The 13,298-nt window shown below is 52.7% G+C and overlaps 1 protein-coding gene across 2 annotated transcripts; it reads left to right on the top strand.

Moving 5' to 3' along the window:
- The first annotated feature begins 2,039 nt into the window (after positions 1 to 2,039).
- Positions 2,040 to 10,149, top strand: LOC104693577 (torsin-1A-interacting protein 2-like). Of its 2 annotated transcripts, none has more exons than XM_010406295.4 (6): positions 2,040 to 2,209; positions 3,035 to 3,233; positions 4,875 to 5,324; positions 5,444 to 5,758; positions 6,153 to 6,317; positions 7,132 to 10,149. In XM_010406295.4, the coding sequence occupies exons 2-6, from the start codon at positions 3,200 to 3,202 to the stop codon at positions 7,890 to 7,892; spliced, it is 1,725 nt and encodes a 574-aa protein (XP_010404597.3). In that variant the 5' UTR covers positions 2,040 to 2,209; positions 3,035 to 3,199; the 3' UTR covers positions 7,893 to 10,149. The 2 variants fall into 2 exon arrangements, with proteins under 2 accessions (XP_010404597.3, XP_010404598.3); XM_010406296.4 differs by having other exon boundaries at positions 2,041 to 2,209; positions 6,153 to 6,251.
- Positions 10,150 to 13,298: the final 3,149 nt, after the last annotated feature.

The raw sequence follows: 13,298 nt of genomic DNA, 5'->3' as shown, positions 1-13,298 counted from the left end.
ATTTTTCAGGGTTGTAAATGGAGTAGGCGTGTGCATGTTCTGTGCAATCCAACAGGAAGGCTGGGTGAGGGAAGTGCCTTTCAGCCTCCACTCCTGCGCCTGTCTTCTCTATACAAAGATTTCAAAACAAAAAATATCTTAAATGCTTTACTAACACACCATAAATGCTGCAGTTTCACTCAAAAGCAAGTGAATATTTGTGAGTTAAGTTAAACATACCTTCTTCTATATCAGCAGTAAATGTTGTCCGTCTTTTCAGTCCTAAAAGCAGAACACACACATTGAGCATTGTTTTCTAAAGCAAGAACTAAAAGAGGATGTAACAAATACCACACCAGGAAAAAAAAATCAACATAACAATGTCAAGATCCTTTTTTGTAACAGTTTTGTGATGACTTCATGCCCTAGGCCAACCAGGTAATTTTCCTGACAAACGACTTTTTGGGAACCGGGTTCTCAACCTGGAGAAGCCGAAATGACCCCCTGATTTTGTCACACACTTGCCACCAGTTTTGTGACACTTGTGCTTCTGTGGAAAGGGTGGGCCCTCAGCCCCAAACACCTGCTGTGTTGAAGGGACTGGATGGTTTTAGGGACAGAGGGATAGAAAATACTTGGATTCTCACGAAGCCCTTGACACCTGCAGCTCCTCTCTGCTGTTCCTTGGCTGTTCCTTACTGATGCAGTTCAAGTCAGTGTGCAAGATTGATGGCAGGCAGGAGCAGGGCCCTCAAGGTGACCTTGGCCTCTGTGGATCAGCCATGCCAACTTTTTCCTTCCTGCTTTTCCATTCTCCTGGTTTTACAGCCTCTGCTGCACCTGGTGAGAGGTTGGTCACGATAAGAGAATGTGCTGAGTCTGCCATGGCCACTGTCCCCTCCCTGGCCCTGCGGATGACAAGGAAACCGCTGTCAGAACTAAGGTGCAGCCCTGCCTCGGCTGCGTGCGCTGTGCCCAGCACACCTCGCCTTCTCATCACCCTCCTGACACGAGCAGCATCAGTACTGATACCTGTGCCCATGCTGACAGCCCTGGGTAATGTGGCACACACATTTTATTGACCCCTCTGACGCTGCCTCTGTGCTCCATGAGCCAGTAAGGGTTCCTCCACACAGCATAAAGGAGTATTTTTTTCTGCCCATTTGAACCCAACCTCTTACCTGTTTTACAGGTGCCTCAGGTACTAGCAAGGGGGGGATTTAGTCAAACTGAAACAAATCAAACATTAGCCAAATGTCCCCCTTCAGCCCTCTGCTTCACAGACTGAGGAGTCTCAGCCACTCAGTGCCTGCTCCTTCCCAGCACCGTTTCAGTTGCCTTTCCCTGTGTTTTGCCTCAGCCATTTGCTGCTGGGCTCCTCTGGGGATGCTGGTGAAAAGGCAGCAAGCTGAGTTCAAGGGGGTTTGCTGTCTCTGTTCTGCAGCTCCCTGTGCTGCTGCCTTCCCCCTGGCATGCTCCATGCTGCTGCTTTCCATGAAATGTGTCCTGCGCAGGGGGAATAGGGAAGGGGTTGGAACACACCCATGCCTGTACATGCCACTGTGCAGGCACCACAAGTTAGAACATAATTTTTTGGAAAAGCATTGCCTGAATGAGGCCAGGGGCTGACACACACGCTCTCAGACCTTTTCCCCCGGCTTGCAGTCTCTGGACCACTTCAGGGAACACTGGGTGGGCTCTGCGTCCCCTTCCCTCCAGGCTGATGCTGAAGACCATCCATTTCACATCCTCCCCAGCCTCCCTGCACTGGCAGTGTGACATTTCCACAGTCTGGGCTTTGCTACCTACATGTTTGGGTTGCTTTTCTTGTAGCCCTTTTCCTAAATCAACTCTCAAACCAGTTCCCCCCTCACTGTGGTTTCCTTATTTCAATCCACAACACTGTTACTGAATGCAGGAAGCGCCTGAAGGAAATCGCACAACCACGGAGTCGCAGAAATACAGCCAAAAAAAAAAAAGGAGTTATTGTTTCCTGACCGCATCCGAGAACGACTGTGGGAAGGAAAACTACAGCTCCCAGCAGGCTGCCGGGAGCCAGGGAAGGGCAGAGTTCACCGTCACGCTTCCAGCGGAGGCTCCAGGGTGTGTGCTGGTGTCCTGGCCCCGAAGGGCCTCTGGGAAGGAGGGCAAGGGGAAAGGCCAGCGCTGGCCTCCTCTTGCCACCCCTTTGCTTCTGATCGGCGCCCTGACCGGCTCGGAACCTGCCTGGGTAAGCGTCCGACTCCACTTTGTTCTCCTGACTTCCTTCTGCTGCGGGAGCGTCAGCATCGGGAACAGGGAGGGGAGGGACGAGAGCCGGGCGGCGGAGCAGCGACTGCACCGCACACCCCCAAATCGCGTGTGAGAGACAGTGCTGGGAGGCAAGGTGTCCGTCCCCCTGTGCCGAGCAGCTGCTGAGGAGCCTGGGCTGGAGGTTTCGGTGCCGAAAACCGCACGGGCCACTCTCCGGCGGGGAAAGTTTCTCGGGAGTTTTTCCATGCCGCCTTAGCTGTGCTTGGGAAAGCCATCGGCTCTCCCGGGTTACACCAGCGAGCCCGGCTCCGGCTGTGCCCTGTCCCAAAGTGCTTTAGCCGGGGGGAATTATCTCTGGAGGGGTGCAGGAGTCGGGCTGCGGCTCCGGGCTCGCCGCCCGGGCACTGCCGAGCCCGCGGGCGGGTTCTGCCGGAGCGCTGCCGGCCCCGCACGCTGGAGGCCGGCGGCTGCGAGGAGCAGGCTCATCGCTCCGTGTCGGCCTGGCTGTGAGGTACCAGCTGCCCAAAGGCACACGGGGCAGCCTGCCGAGCCCCGGACTGCGGGCCTGCCGTCCGGGAGCACGGCGGAGTCCGTCGGGATGAGCAAGCAGTGCCTCACCCCCCTGGCATGTCCCCAGATAAATGCGGCTTGCATTAGCCCCTGGACTGACGGGAAGCGAGATAGCTGACAGCCCATGGGCTGAAGGTTCATGGTTATGACATCCGCCCATTTTCACCTTGGGAATCGTGGAGGAGGAGCCTCCTCCGCCGTGAATCACTGCTCCCGTGTTTCTGCTTATCAGGGTTTGGGCGTTGCGTGGAATGCCCCGGCCCAGGACGGGATGGTGTCTGTGAGGGGGGTAGGACTCGGTCAGCCCCTCGAGCAGCAGGGAGATACAGCCCCGTGTGAGCACTGGAGAAAGTGAAACCAAACCGTGCAGAGGCCAGAGCTCCAGGGGAAAAGGAAAATGGAAGAGAATCCAAGCATGGATCTGCCTGGAGGTAAGTGAATCCTACGCTTACTCCATCTGCTAGGAAAATCCCTTTGCTACAAGTTTTCAGCAGTGACATGGGAAACCTGTGCAAAAGAAAAATAAACCAGTAAAAGAATCCCATCTTTTCCAGGCCAAGGAAAGCAAGTTGCCGTCATTTTTTAAAGGGTGAAAGATGAACAAGTTACTTTCAGTTTTAGATTCCTATCTGCAGGAGGTTTAGACTCTGTGTCCGAGATGGCAGCACAAGGAATGTTGAAGAGAGAGATCCAAACTGGAAGAGCTTTCTTCCCTACATCCTGATGCTTCCCATCTGCAGATGCTTAAATAATAAGCCAGTTTTCCACCACCTGGGGTTGGAAAAACTCTGGAAGAAGCAGGGCAAGGAGTAGTTTGTGCCCAGCTGGAACAGCAGGATACCTCCAAGTTCCTCATGCTTCGGTTTCTACCGTGTACTTACTTTCTGTGGGAGCGTTGTTATGACTCGTACCTACGAGCGTGTCAGTGATACGGTGATGCCATCACCAGCTCAGGTCTGTCCTAGATAGTCAGAAGTGTTACTGTAATAATCAGCAAAGAATGTAAAAATAATGTTCTGACAAGTGACAAGTGCAGCTTTTTCTCTGTTTCCAAATTAGAAGGGAATGCCTTGCCCTTTTTGTCAGTGTTTATTCTAATTACAGCGTAATCATTTATGTCACTGTAATGCTTGATCATTCATAAGCAATTTTTCACAAATAGTGCCTGAAATTTGAGCTGCACTTTGGTTCTGTAAGAGTCAGAATATGTCACAAATGCTGTTCAGTCTCAGCATCTCTCTACTGAACCATGCTCCAGTGTTTGTTTCTAATTAAATAGTTGCCATGGCTCCTTGGGAGAGCAGCTCCAGGACAGAAGCAGACAGAGCATGAGCAGAATTATCATTTACGTTCAGACAGATGTTTGAAGTGCATTGGCATGACTGTACTCAACAACAGCCTTAGGAATTCTTCAAATCCATAGCTATCTGTGAAAACCCCCTATCTATGGAAGGTGTGGTAACATATCCTACCACCTGACAAAGGAATTGCCTGCCCACCCCACCTAGGACATGAGCTGGGATTGAGTTGGCTTTAGCATGGCAGCTGTAAGTGCTGTGGTTTGGATTTGTGGGTTTAGGGAAAAAAATGTTGAAAACAGAGCAGTTTTGGCTATTGCTGAACTGTGCTGGCACAGCATCAAGGCCTTCTGCCTCTGCCCAGCCAATACCCTGGGGTGGGCCGAAGACTGGGCAGGGACCAAAGGTGGGAAAAGGGTTATTGAATACAGTGTAGCATCATGCTCAGCAACAAAAACTAGGGCATAGGAGGAAAGGGAGAAGAGGGTGACTTCCAAGGTGGCCACTGCTGGGAAACTGGCCTGGCATCAGTCTGCTTGTAGAGGTGGTGAGCGACTGCCTTGGCATACTGATTCCCTCCTTCCCTTCACTCAGCTGTCTGGATCTCAACCCAAGAGTTTTTCTCACTTCTGGTCACTCTGTTCTCTCTCCTGTCTCACTGGGGGTAAATGTTTCTGCAGTGCCAGAACTGGGAGTTCTGTGGGTGGTGGTAAAGCACTGGGCATTCTTGACTCCTGTGTGGCTCACTGGGCTTGTGAACTCTGATCCCAACAGCTGGACCAGCCCAGGGTGAGCTGGGAAGCACAGCAGAACATCCTGTGCACCAGGAGCCCACCCGGGAAACATCTGAGCACCAGGAGCCCACCCAGCAAACCCCTGAGCACCAGGAACCCACTCGGGAAACACCTGAGCACCAGGAGCCCACCCGGGAAACATCTGAGCACCAGGAACCTGCCTGGAAAACCCCTGAGAACCAGGAGTCCACCCAGGAAGCACCTGGGCACCAAGTGACAAGCAGGGGGCCTGAGACATCCTGCAAACCAGAGGAGGACTCTTCAGTGTGTGAATCAACTGCTGATGGGGGAGAGACAACACTGTTGGGTTTAGCTGGTCCCACAGTAGAGGAGAAAGCTCCCCAGGAAACTGAAGTATTGCTGGAAGAATCTGACAAGACAAGAGAAGGTGTCTCAGAAAGACCCCTGGAAAAAGAGGACTTGGATGAAGGTGAGTCTCTCCCCACCCTTGGGCCTGATAACTTGGGCCTTGGCTTAGAGGAGGCAGAGCGGGAGAAAGAGTTGTTGGTTCTTGGGCTAAAAGGGGTCTGTGAACTTTATTCCCCACAGCTGGGCTGGGCCATGGTGATGTGGATGGCAAAGGAGGCAGCCCTGTCCACCAGGAAACATGGGAGCACCAGGAGACAACTGGGCAGTGTGAAAGCCTCCACAAAGCAGAGGAGGATGCTTTGTCAGCAAGCAAGGCACGGAGCTCTGAGAGTGAAATGACACATTTGGATGTGACTGGGGTGGAAGATGTCCCTGGGGGCCTCTTGGCAGAGAAGAGCACCAGTGCCACTCTCCCAGACTGGGAGCCAGAGGTACCCAGAGAGCAAGAAACACAGGAGAGCAGGTCTCAAGGCATGTTAAGGAAAAGACCAAAAGGTGAGCTGGTGGCTGCACACTGCTGCTCTTCCTCTGTGCCCAGGCCTACACTTCCCATGGGCATTAGAACAGTAGTTGGGTGAGATCTCTAGAAGCCATTGTCACTTTTCTGGAGTCAAGTAGGAAAGAAGATATCAGAAATTAACTGGCTTCTCTCTTTCTCTCTGCTTTGGCTCCTGTCGTGCTTTGAAAGGCATGAAGCCACACTGCACTCTGCATTGGCTTTCTCCTTGCCCAGCCCAAAAGGAGAGAGCCAGGACTCAGGGCAGTATTAACCCAAAGCAGTATTCACTTCTAACTCTTCCCTCAGCTGGGAGCTCCTGCTTTTCTTACTACAGCTCCATTTACCTGTTCCCTCAGCAGTGAGTGGCACATGTCTTTTCTCTTACTGCAGGGGACACAGCCCCAAATCCAGAGACTCGGTCTCGCCTGCAGAATGTCACCACCCAAAACACAGAGCAGGAGAAGGCCAAAGAGTCCCTCCTGTGGAAAGGTGAGGAAAAGAAGCTTCCCTTGCATGTTACTCATCGACCAGAAGGCACTGATCCTCCAGGAGCAAGTAATGAAGCACATTTAATTAAATTACTCTTCTCTCTTGGGACCTTTCACAGCCTCTTCTGAGGGTTTGAAAGAAAAAAGCATCCCCTTAAATACAGGCTCAGTTTGAGCCTATGGTAGCAGCTTTCCCTCCAGCTCTTCAGCCTCAAAAGCTGGCAAATTTTGTTAATCATGCTGTGAGTGCCCTGGGATGTCCTGGGAGGTCTGGGGAGCTACTGTGCTGATTATTACAGCCCTCCCCAGTCCTGCTCTGTCATGGGGCTCTAAGCGGGGGCAGTGATGCTGATCTGCATTGCACACTTCTCCTGTTACCAAGAGACCCTGCTTTGCCATGGAGAGGGACACAAGCCATTGTGTCTGGACCTTGCTGCCTTGTGTTTTCTGAGCAGAAGCACAGTGGCCTTTGTTCGCTCATAGCGTGGAGGAGGGCAGCGAACGCAGCACTTTACCTGGGTCAGACACCTCCACAGGTGGTGCTGTGAACAGCCACAAACCCTAAAGAAAACAGAGGAGGGGGAAAGAGAAGAAAGCTAGTGGGCAGCTGCAATTCCCTTAGGAAGTTTTGCACAAAGCTGTAGCCTTGCCCTCATCCCTGGAGCTGCAGCCCCCTTGCCTGGTGTATTGGAGTGGGAGTCTCACAACACAGAGCCAGCGGCCCCTTTGCCTTTCCTGGCCAACCTGCTCCACTTCCCTGGTGCAGGGGGGAAGGTCTGAGAGGGGAAAAAGAGCCATTGTAGCTACCTTCCAGAGTGTCACTGCAGGTCACTCGGGACTGACTCCCGTTCCCCATCTCGTGTCTCTCCCCTGTTGAACAGGGCTCGTCGTCGTGGGCCTCGCAGTGCTCGGCTTCTGCATATTCTGCTTCGGCAGCCCGACCTCCAGCTCCCAGCAGCCCCGCAAGAACCCCGCGGTGGAGGCGTTCCTGTCCCAGTTCGACCAGCTGCAGCACAGGTTTCCGGGCCAGAGCCCCCACCTGTGGCTTCGTGGGCGCAAGTTCCTGCAGAAGCACCTGAACGCGTCCCAGCACACGCAGCCGGCCATCATCATCCTCGCGGCCGCCCGCAGGGGCGAGTGGACGCTGCGGTGCCTCAGCGCCCGCGTGGCCGACTCCTACTCGGCCGCGCTGCACGGCAGCACGGTGCACATCGACGGCAGCGACAAGGCCGGGCTGCACAGCGACCGCGCCAAGCTGGAGGTGGACTCGGAGCTGAGCTCGGCGTTCCAGGCTGGAGGCCGGGCCGCGGTCATTCACCGCTTCGAGCTGCTGCCCGCGGGGGCCACCCTCATCTTCTACAAGTACTGCGACCATGAGAGCGCCGCCTTCAAGGACGTGGCCCTGCTGCTGACGGTGCTGCTGGAGGAGGACGTGCTGGAGAGCCAAATCAGCCTCCGGCAGGTGGAGGAGAGGGTCCGTGACTTCCTCTGGGCCAAGTTCACCAGCACCGGGACCCCCAGCTCCCACGACCACATGGACTCTGACAAGCTGAGCGGGCTGTGGAGCCGCATCTCCCACCTGGTCCTACCCATCCACCCAGTGCAGACCATCGAGGAAGGGGGCTGCTCTGCCAAAGCCTAGGGACAAAGGTGGCCGGAGCCCCGAGGAGGGTTGGGATGATGGTCCTGGCTGGCTCTGGTACCGGCAGAGGCACAACCGGTGTTAATTCTCTTCAGTTTGTTTCTTGTAGATTGCTGGGAAGAGTTTGACAGGCACAAGTTGATCCAGGCCCTTTGGGCAGCTGAGTCCTGGAGGCGACACTCACGCTTCCTTCTGGCAGAGGGGAAGAGGGGGTATTTTAGACTGCTGCTTGCACAGGAGAACATCGAGGTGTAGGGAGGCAGGAGGGAAAACAGGACCTTGCAGGTAGCATTTCTATCGAGATACAGACAAATAATGTACACAATCATTATGACAGAAAGAGACTGTGATTCAGCAGCTCTTTCATCTCTTCCTGCCCCTCAGCTTGCTTAAGTTGCGTACATCAGCCTCACAATATACTTTATCCAGGGAGCTGCTAGAACACAGAAAGGTCAAATTCCTTAAAGCCCAACATTTTGAAGGCATGCTTCAAAAAGAAAAGTGGTTTGCCAGTCAAGGGTTTGACCAGTCAGCCCCGATAGAGTCCCACTTGCACAGCCTGATTGACCCCAGGCAAAGCCCAGATCCTGAAACAAACCTGCAATTCAGAGATCCCCTAAACATCAATTATGAGAAATTCCAGGTTGTCAGCACTTGAACACTACGCTCATGGCGGGGATCCCATGAGAGGATCCCGTGTGCCAGAGAACAAGCTCCAGAACCAGAGAGCAACGAAACAGTTGCTGTCATCCTGATAGTGTGAAGCCTCAAGGGATTACACAGGAAAAAAAATTAATAATACAATGTAACTTAATGCTACATCTTTCTAAAAAACGTCCGTTCGGTCCCTTTGGTACACAAAGGCTGTGACTCTCTCCTCGGGCCGATGCTTTGGTCCCACACGACAGATTGTTCTTCCCCTGGATCCCTGATCTGTGTGCAGGGCTGGAAGCTGCCTGCCAGCCCCTCCCCAGGTGATTTCTATTGATGAATGTAGATGTTAATGCTGATATTTCAAACCATGTAGGGTGGCACACCAGGTCCTTGCCCTCCAAGGGTACATTTGCCTCCCTGCCGGGCTCATGGAGCTCTGGCATCTGCCAAAGCAAGTAGGAGCGGAGCTGGGTTAGCTGGTGAAGACAAAATCTCTGCCATTAACACTAAAAATCCTTGACAAAGGTTAGCTTCTTACCGTGCCTCCTTCTCTGCATCCTAGGAAGAGAAATCAAAGTCCTGGAAACACTGTGGTTCCCCCCCCCCCGCACACTGTTTCTGCAGGTGCTGTGGGGCAGAGCAGCCAACTCAGGAACACCTGGAGAGCAGGTGCAGGTTACAGCATTTATTATAAGCCAACAGGCAGCCCCAGTGCCAGCCCCGTGTGCCTGTGCAGACGGAGCAGCTGTAGCTGATCATGGCTCATTTCCACAGAGCAGCACAGACCGAAGCCTTGCAGAGCTGGGCTCTGTATCCAAACAAGACCAAATCCACACCACCATGGTGTTTTTTAGGAGCTGCACATCTGTCCTGTGCTCCTTACAGCAACTGGACCCTGCTGTTGCATGGGTCTCCTGCCAACAGTGCCTTGCTGATCTGCCCCACCAATGGCTCGGGGAGGCGCAGCCCTGCACCCTAAAACCACAGCCCGTCTCCTCCTTCTCCCTGCCGTGTGCCTTGACCCGTCTCAGGAGATCAGTGGCCCTTAACTTGGAGGAGGGAACAAAACAAAGGAAGAGGGAGGGTTATTTGTCTGTGTTCTGGCCAAAGAACAGACTTTCTGGTTGGTTGGGGACGTGAAGACGAGACCACAGGGCTTTTAACTTTGATAAACGCTGGGCTAAATGTGAGAACTGCCTGCTGGAGCCCAGGGCACAGTGTGGTACAAGATACAGGCTGCTTCCTCCTCTCCCTCTCCTCTCTTGCTGGATGCTACTGTGGTGAGAGAAAACACTATCCTGCTCTGCACGGTTCAGTGTGGGTGTTGATGTAAGAACCAGCAGAGCACTCCTCGTGCTGTGCCAATATTCTGGTGGCAGTCTGGATTCTGATGTTCTCTCTCTCTGTTTTGCACGCTGTGTTTGCAGTGCACTGCCCAGGTCTGCAAAGGCAGCTTGCCCTCGCTGAAAGCGTCACCCACCTGAGCTCTTCCAAAACGGAGACGTTTTCATGGCCTTTTAAAGACAAAGTATCTGCTTGCTTCTGAAACAGGACTTCTATTTAAAAATAAATGATGAGATTGTGAAAGAAGCCAGCAAAGTGAGGCTGGAGTCTTACTGTATTCCATTCCTTTTTCTTAGCTATTTTCATTAAGCTGAAGAGATCATTGTATTGGACAAAGTTTTATCTAGGTCAGGGCGGTAGCTGTGCAAACAAAGTGAATATTTTCTTTTCCTGGAAAAAAAACTAAACAACATTTTTCCCAGTTGTTTGGGGCAAATATTTGCAGCTTTTTCAACTGAGGCAAAATTAAAAACAAAGCCCCAAAGAGCTGCTGGATTCAACCCCCAGGCTGAAATACACTGGGGTTTGCATAATACTTAATAAATGAAACTGAAATCCACTGACAACTGAAATGTTTTAGAAATACAAAAAGCAAATATTTCTCATTTCAACAGATTGGTTCCACTTGATATTCCACCACCGCAGCACACACAAAGGTTTACTTTTGTGATGAATTATTTTGCCCAGCTCTAGCCTAAACAGAGAGAGGGCTGGGAAAAAAAAGAGGATTTACCCTATCAGTTTGGATTTTCTCCAGTCCCCTGACAACAATACTCGTAACATTGGCACCTGCCTTCACATAGATGTTAATGTGATTGATTGCCAGAAGTAAACATCACTCATCTCCTGTTGTCTAATGCCAGAGGACAAGATTTGGTCATACCCCAAAGATTTACATGAAAATCCAGTGTCCCCAGGTGCAGCGATGCTGCGAAAACCAGGCTGCTTTTTAAAGTCTTGCCCACGAATCCGAAAACGAGGGAATAAACTCAGGGGCAGAAAGGTGTGCTGGTGGTTTTCCCCTGGATAATGTGCTCACCATGATCTGTGCTGGTGAATAGCATCATCATCCCTGTACCTGCTCCAAAACCAGGCTGAGCTGGTGCCTGCGGCTGAGGAGAAGCAGGACCCCTGGCAAGGTTTCTCCCAAACAGGGATTCCAGTTCCCTTCTTCCCAGACTTTGAGTCGATTCCCTGGGGCACAGGCACAGCAGCTGCAGAGCCCTGGTGGGGGACACCACTGGGTGACACTATTAAACAATGCACCCCCCCCTTCCCAGCTCTCCCTCTTTTCTAAGTCCCAGTCTCTGTGGCACCGGCTCTGCAGGGAAGGATGTGTTGCCGCAAGGTGCTCAACAATCCCAAAAATCACCTTGAAAATCACACAGGAGCACAACTGAGGGGCAAAACCAGTCCTGGGAGGCCAGCCTGGACTGCTCCACCACAAAATTAGTGCTGTTTATCCCTGTGAATGTGCTGCTGTCCTGCAAGCCAATGGAACTTTGTCATCCTCAGCCTGTAAAGCCGAGTGGCCCAGGCAGTGCTGCCCAGGCGTGGCACCCCGTGCTGCCTGCAGCATCCCTGACCCTGGGACAGGTACATTCCTGCCACATCTCTTCTCACCTTTTTGCACCAGCACGGGATGGAGCTGGAAGAAGGCAGGGCACAAGGAGGAGGAGTGAACCCAGTGCAGCCACGTCTCTCCTGTTGAGCTTTAACCTCTGTGAGCTCATCTGCAGCTTAACCCTCCTGCAGCTCCATGCACAGGCTCGGCTGCCACAGGGCTGCTCCCTCGGGGGCCGCATTTTGGCCTACAAAACCTCCATTGTAATTGAGATTTGCAGATATTGGGAGCTCGAATCTGTTTTCATTCCCCACCTTCGAAACTGCAGGGGAAGCAGCCGTACAATGAACCACACAAAGGAGCTCGGCCTCACCCTGTGGGATGTGGATCCGAGAGCCTGCGATGAAAAGGCTCAAAGAATGCAGCTTAAAAGTGTGCTCCCCACAGAGGGAGGGGGCTGAGCCGTGGCAGGCATCCCGCTGGCCTCTCGCTGCTGTAGCTGGGCTGTGCAGTTGTGCTGAGGCTGAGGAGAGGCTCTGCTGATCCCTCGGGAGGGCACTCCAGAGCTGAGGATCCTCTCGGAGCCGGAGCAGAGGCATCAGGAGAGTGGGATGGAAACCGCCTCCCCACGGCACACAGTCCAGGTCTGCTCCAGCCTCTGCCCCAGCAGCCCAGGGACCGCTCAGACACCTCTGGGAAACAAAAACCAGCACGTGGCAATGTCCACGGAGGAGCAGACCTGGCCTCTTCCCACAGTGACAGCTTGAGCTGAAGGAAGCCCCTGTTCTCTGCGTTAGCAGAGCTGAACCCTTAGGGCTGCTCAGAGCAGGAGAAAGAAGGATCAGCCACAGCCCTGGGCAGAGCTTGTGCCTGCAGAGTGCCTGGACCACACAGGTTCCTCCTCCCAGGGAGGGAAAAGTCCAACTGTTTCTGCTCCCAGGGCCAGGAGGGGCATCTGTTCAGGGACAAGCACCAGGCTCCCTCCAGCAGGCTGGTCAGCAGAAGGAACACACACAGAGAAATAAAGAGGTGTCTACAGACCTCTCCCCACCAGGCCAGTCTCACATGCGTTTTTCTAAACTCTCAACCAGTATAATTATGATCCCAAGACTTTCCCCATGAGAAGGCAGCTGTGACAAATGAGTTGTGAGCAGAATAAATCCCTTCAGGTCACGTCTGAGGATGGTGTTCTCCAGCCCTGCAGGACCTGATGCAACAGCAGCCACAAACACCGCTCCTCCTTTCCAGAGGCAATACGCTGTGATTCCCTTCCTGACTGTGTTTGGAAGATTTTTTGAGAAACTATTGGCTGATGGAACCAAATTCAATGAAACAAGAGGTTGAAATAATCCCAGGCAACTTCCAGAGGGCAGGGGATGAGTGTGAATCAGTCCCTCGTGTCCAAGAACAGGACGGGCATCCTACAATGGAAAGCACTGGCTATGGAGAGAACGTTGGGATGAAACCGTGGGTGCTAGTGCAGGGGAGATCCTCAACCTGGTGAGCCCTTTAAACTTTGCCTGGTGGCAGCACAGACCTGCTTTCTGTTAACAGGACACATGGAACTGGGAAGCAACTGAGGAAAAGCCCCCTGTAATGGTAGAGCTGAATGCAAAACCACAAAGGGCTGCTGCACGTGCCGGGCTCAGTCTATGCACACGTAACAGAAACCACAGCAGAACCAGCTGGCCCAGTCAGAAAGTGGCAGCTTTACTTTATGGTCTGAATAAAGACAGTAGGGGAAAAAAAAAGAATTGGGAGAAGTAGATTGGAAATTATTAGGAGACTGGGAGTAAGCTGTGGTGGCTTTGTTAACAAGATTTAAAATGCATGAATCAGTTGAG

Source organism: Corvus cornix, chromosome 8, assembly GCF_000738735.6.
Source record: "Corvus cornix cornix isolate S_Up_H32 chromosome 8, ASM73873v5, whole genome shotgun sequence".
Taxonomy (NCBI): domain Eukaryota; kingdom Metazoa; phylum Chordata; class Aves; order Passeriformes; family Corvidae; genus Corvus; species Corvus cornix.
Note: the sequence above shows the minus strand (reverse complement) of the source record. Positions and strands in the feature narration are given on the sequence as shown.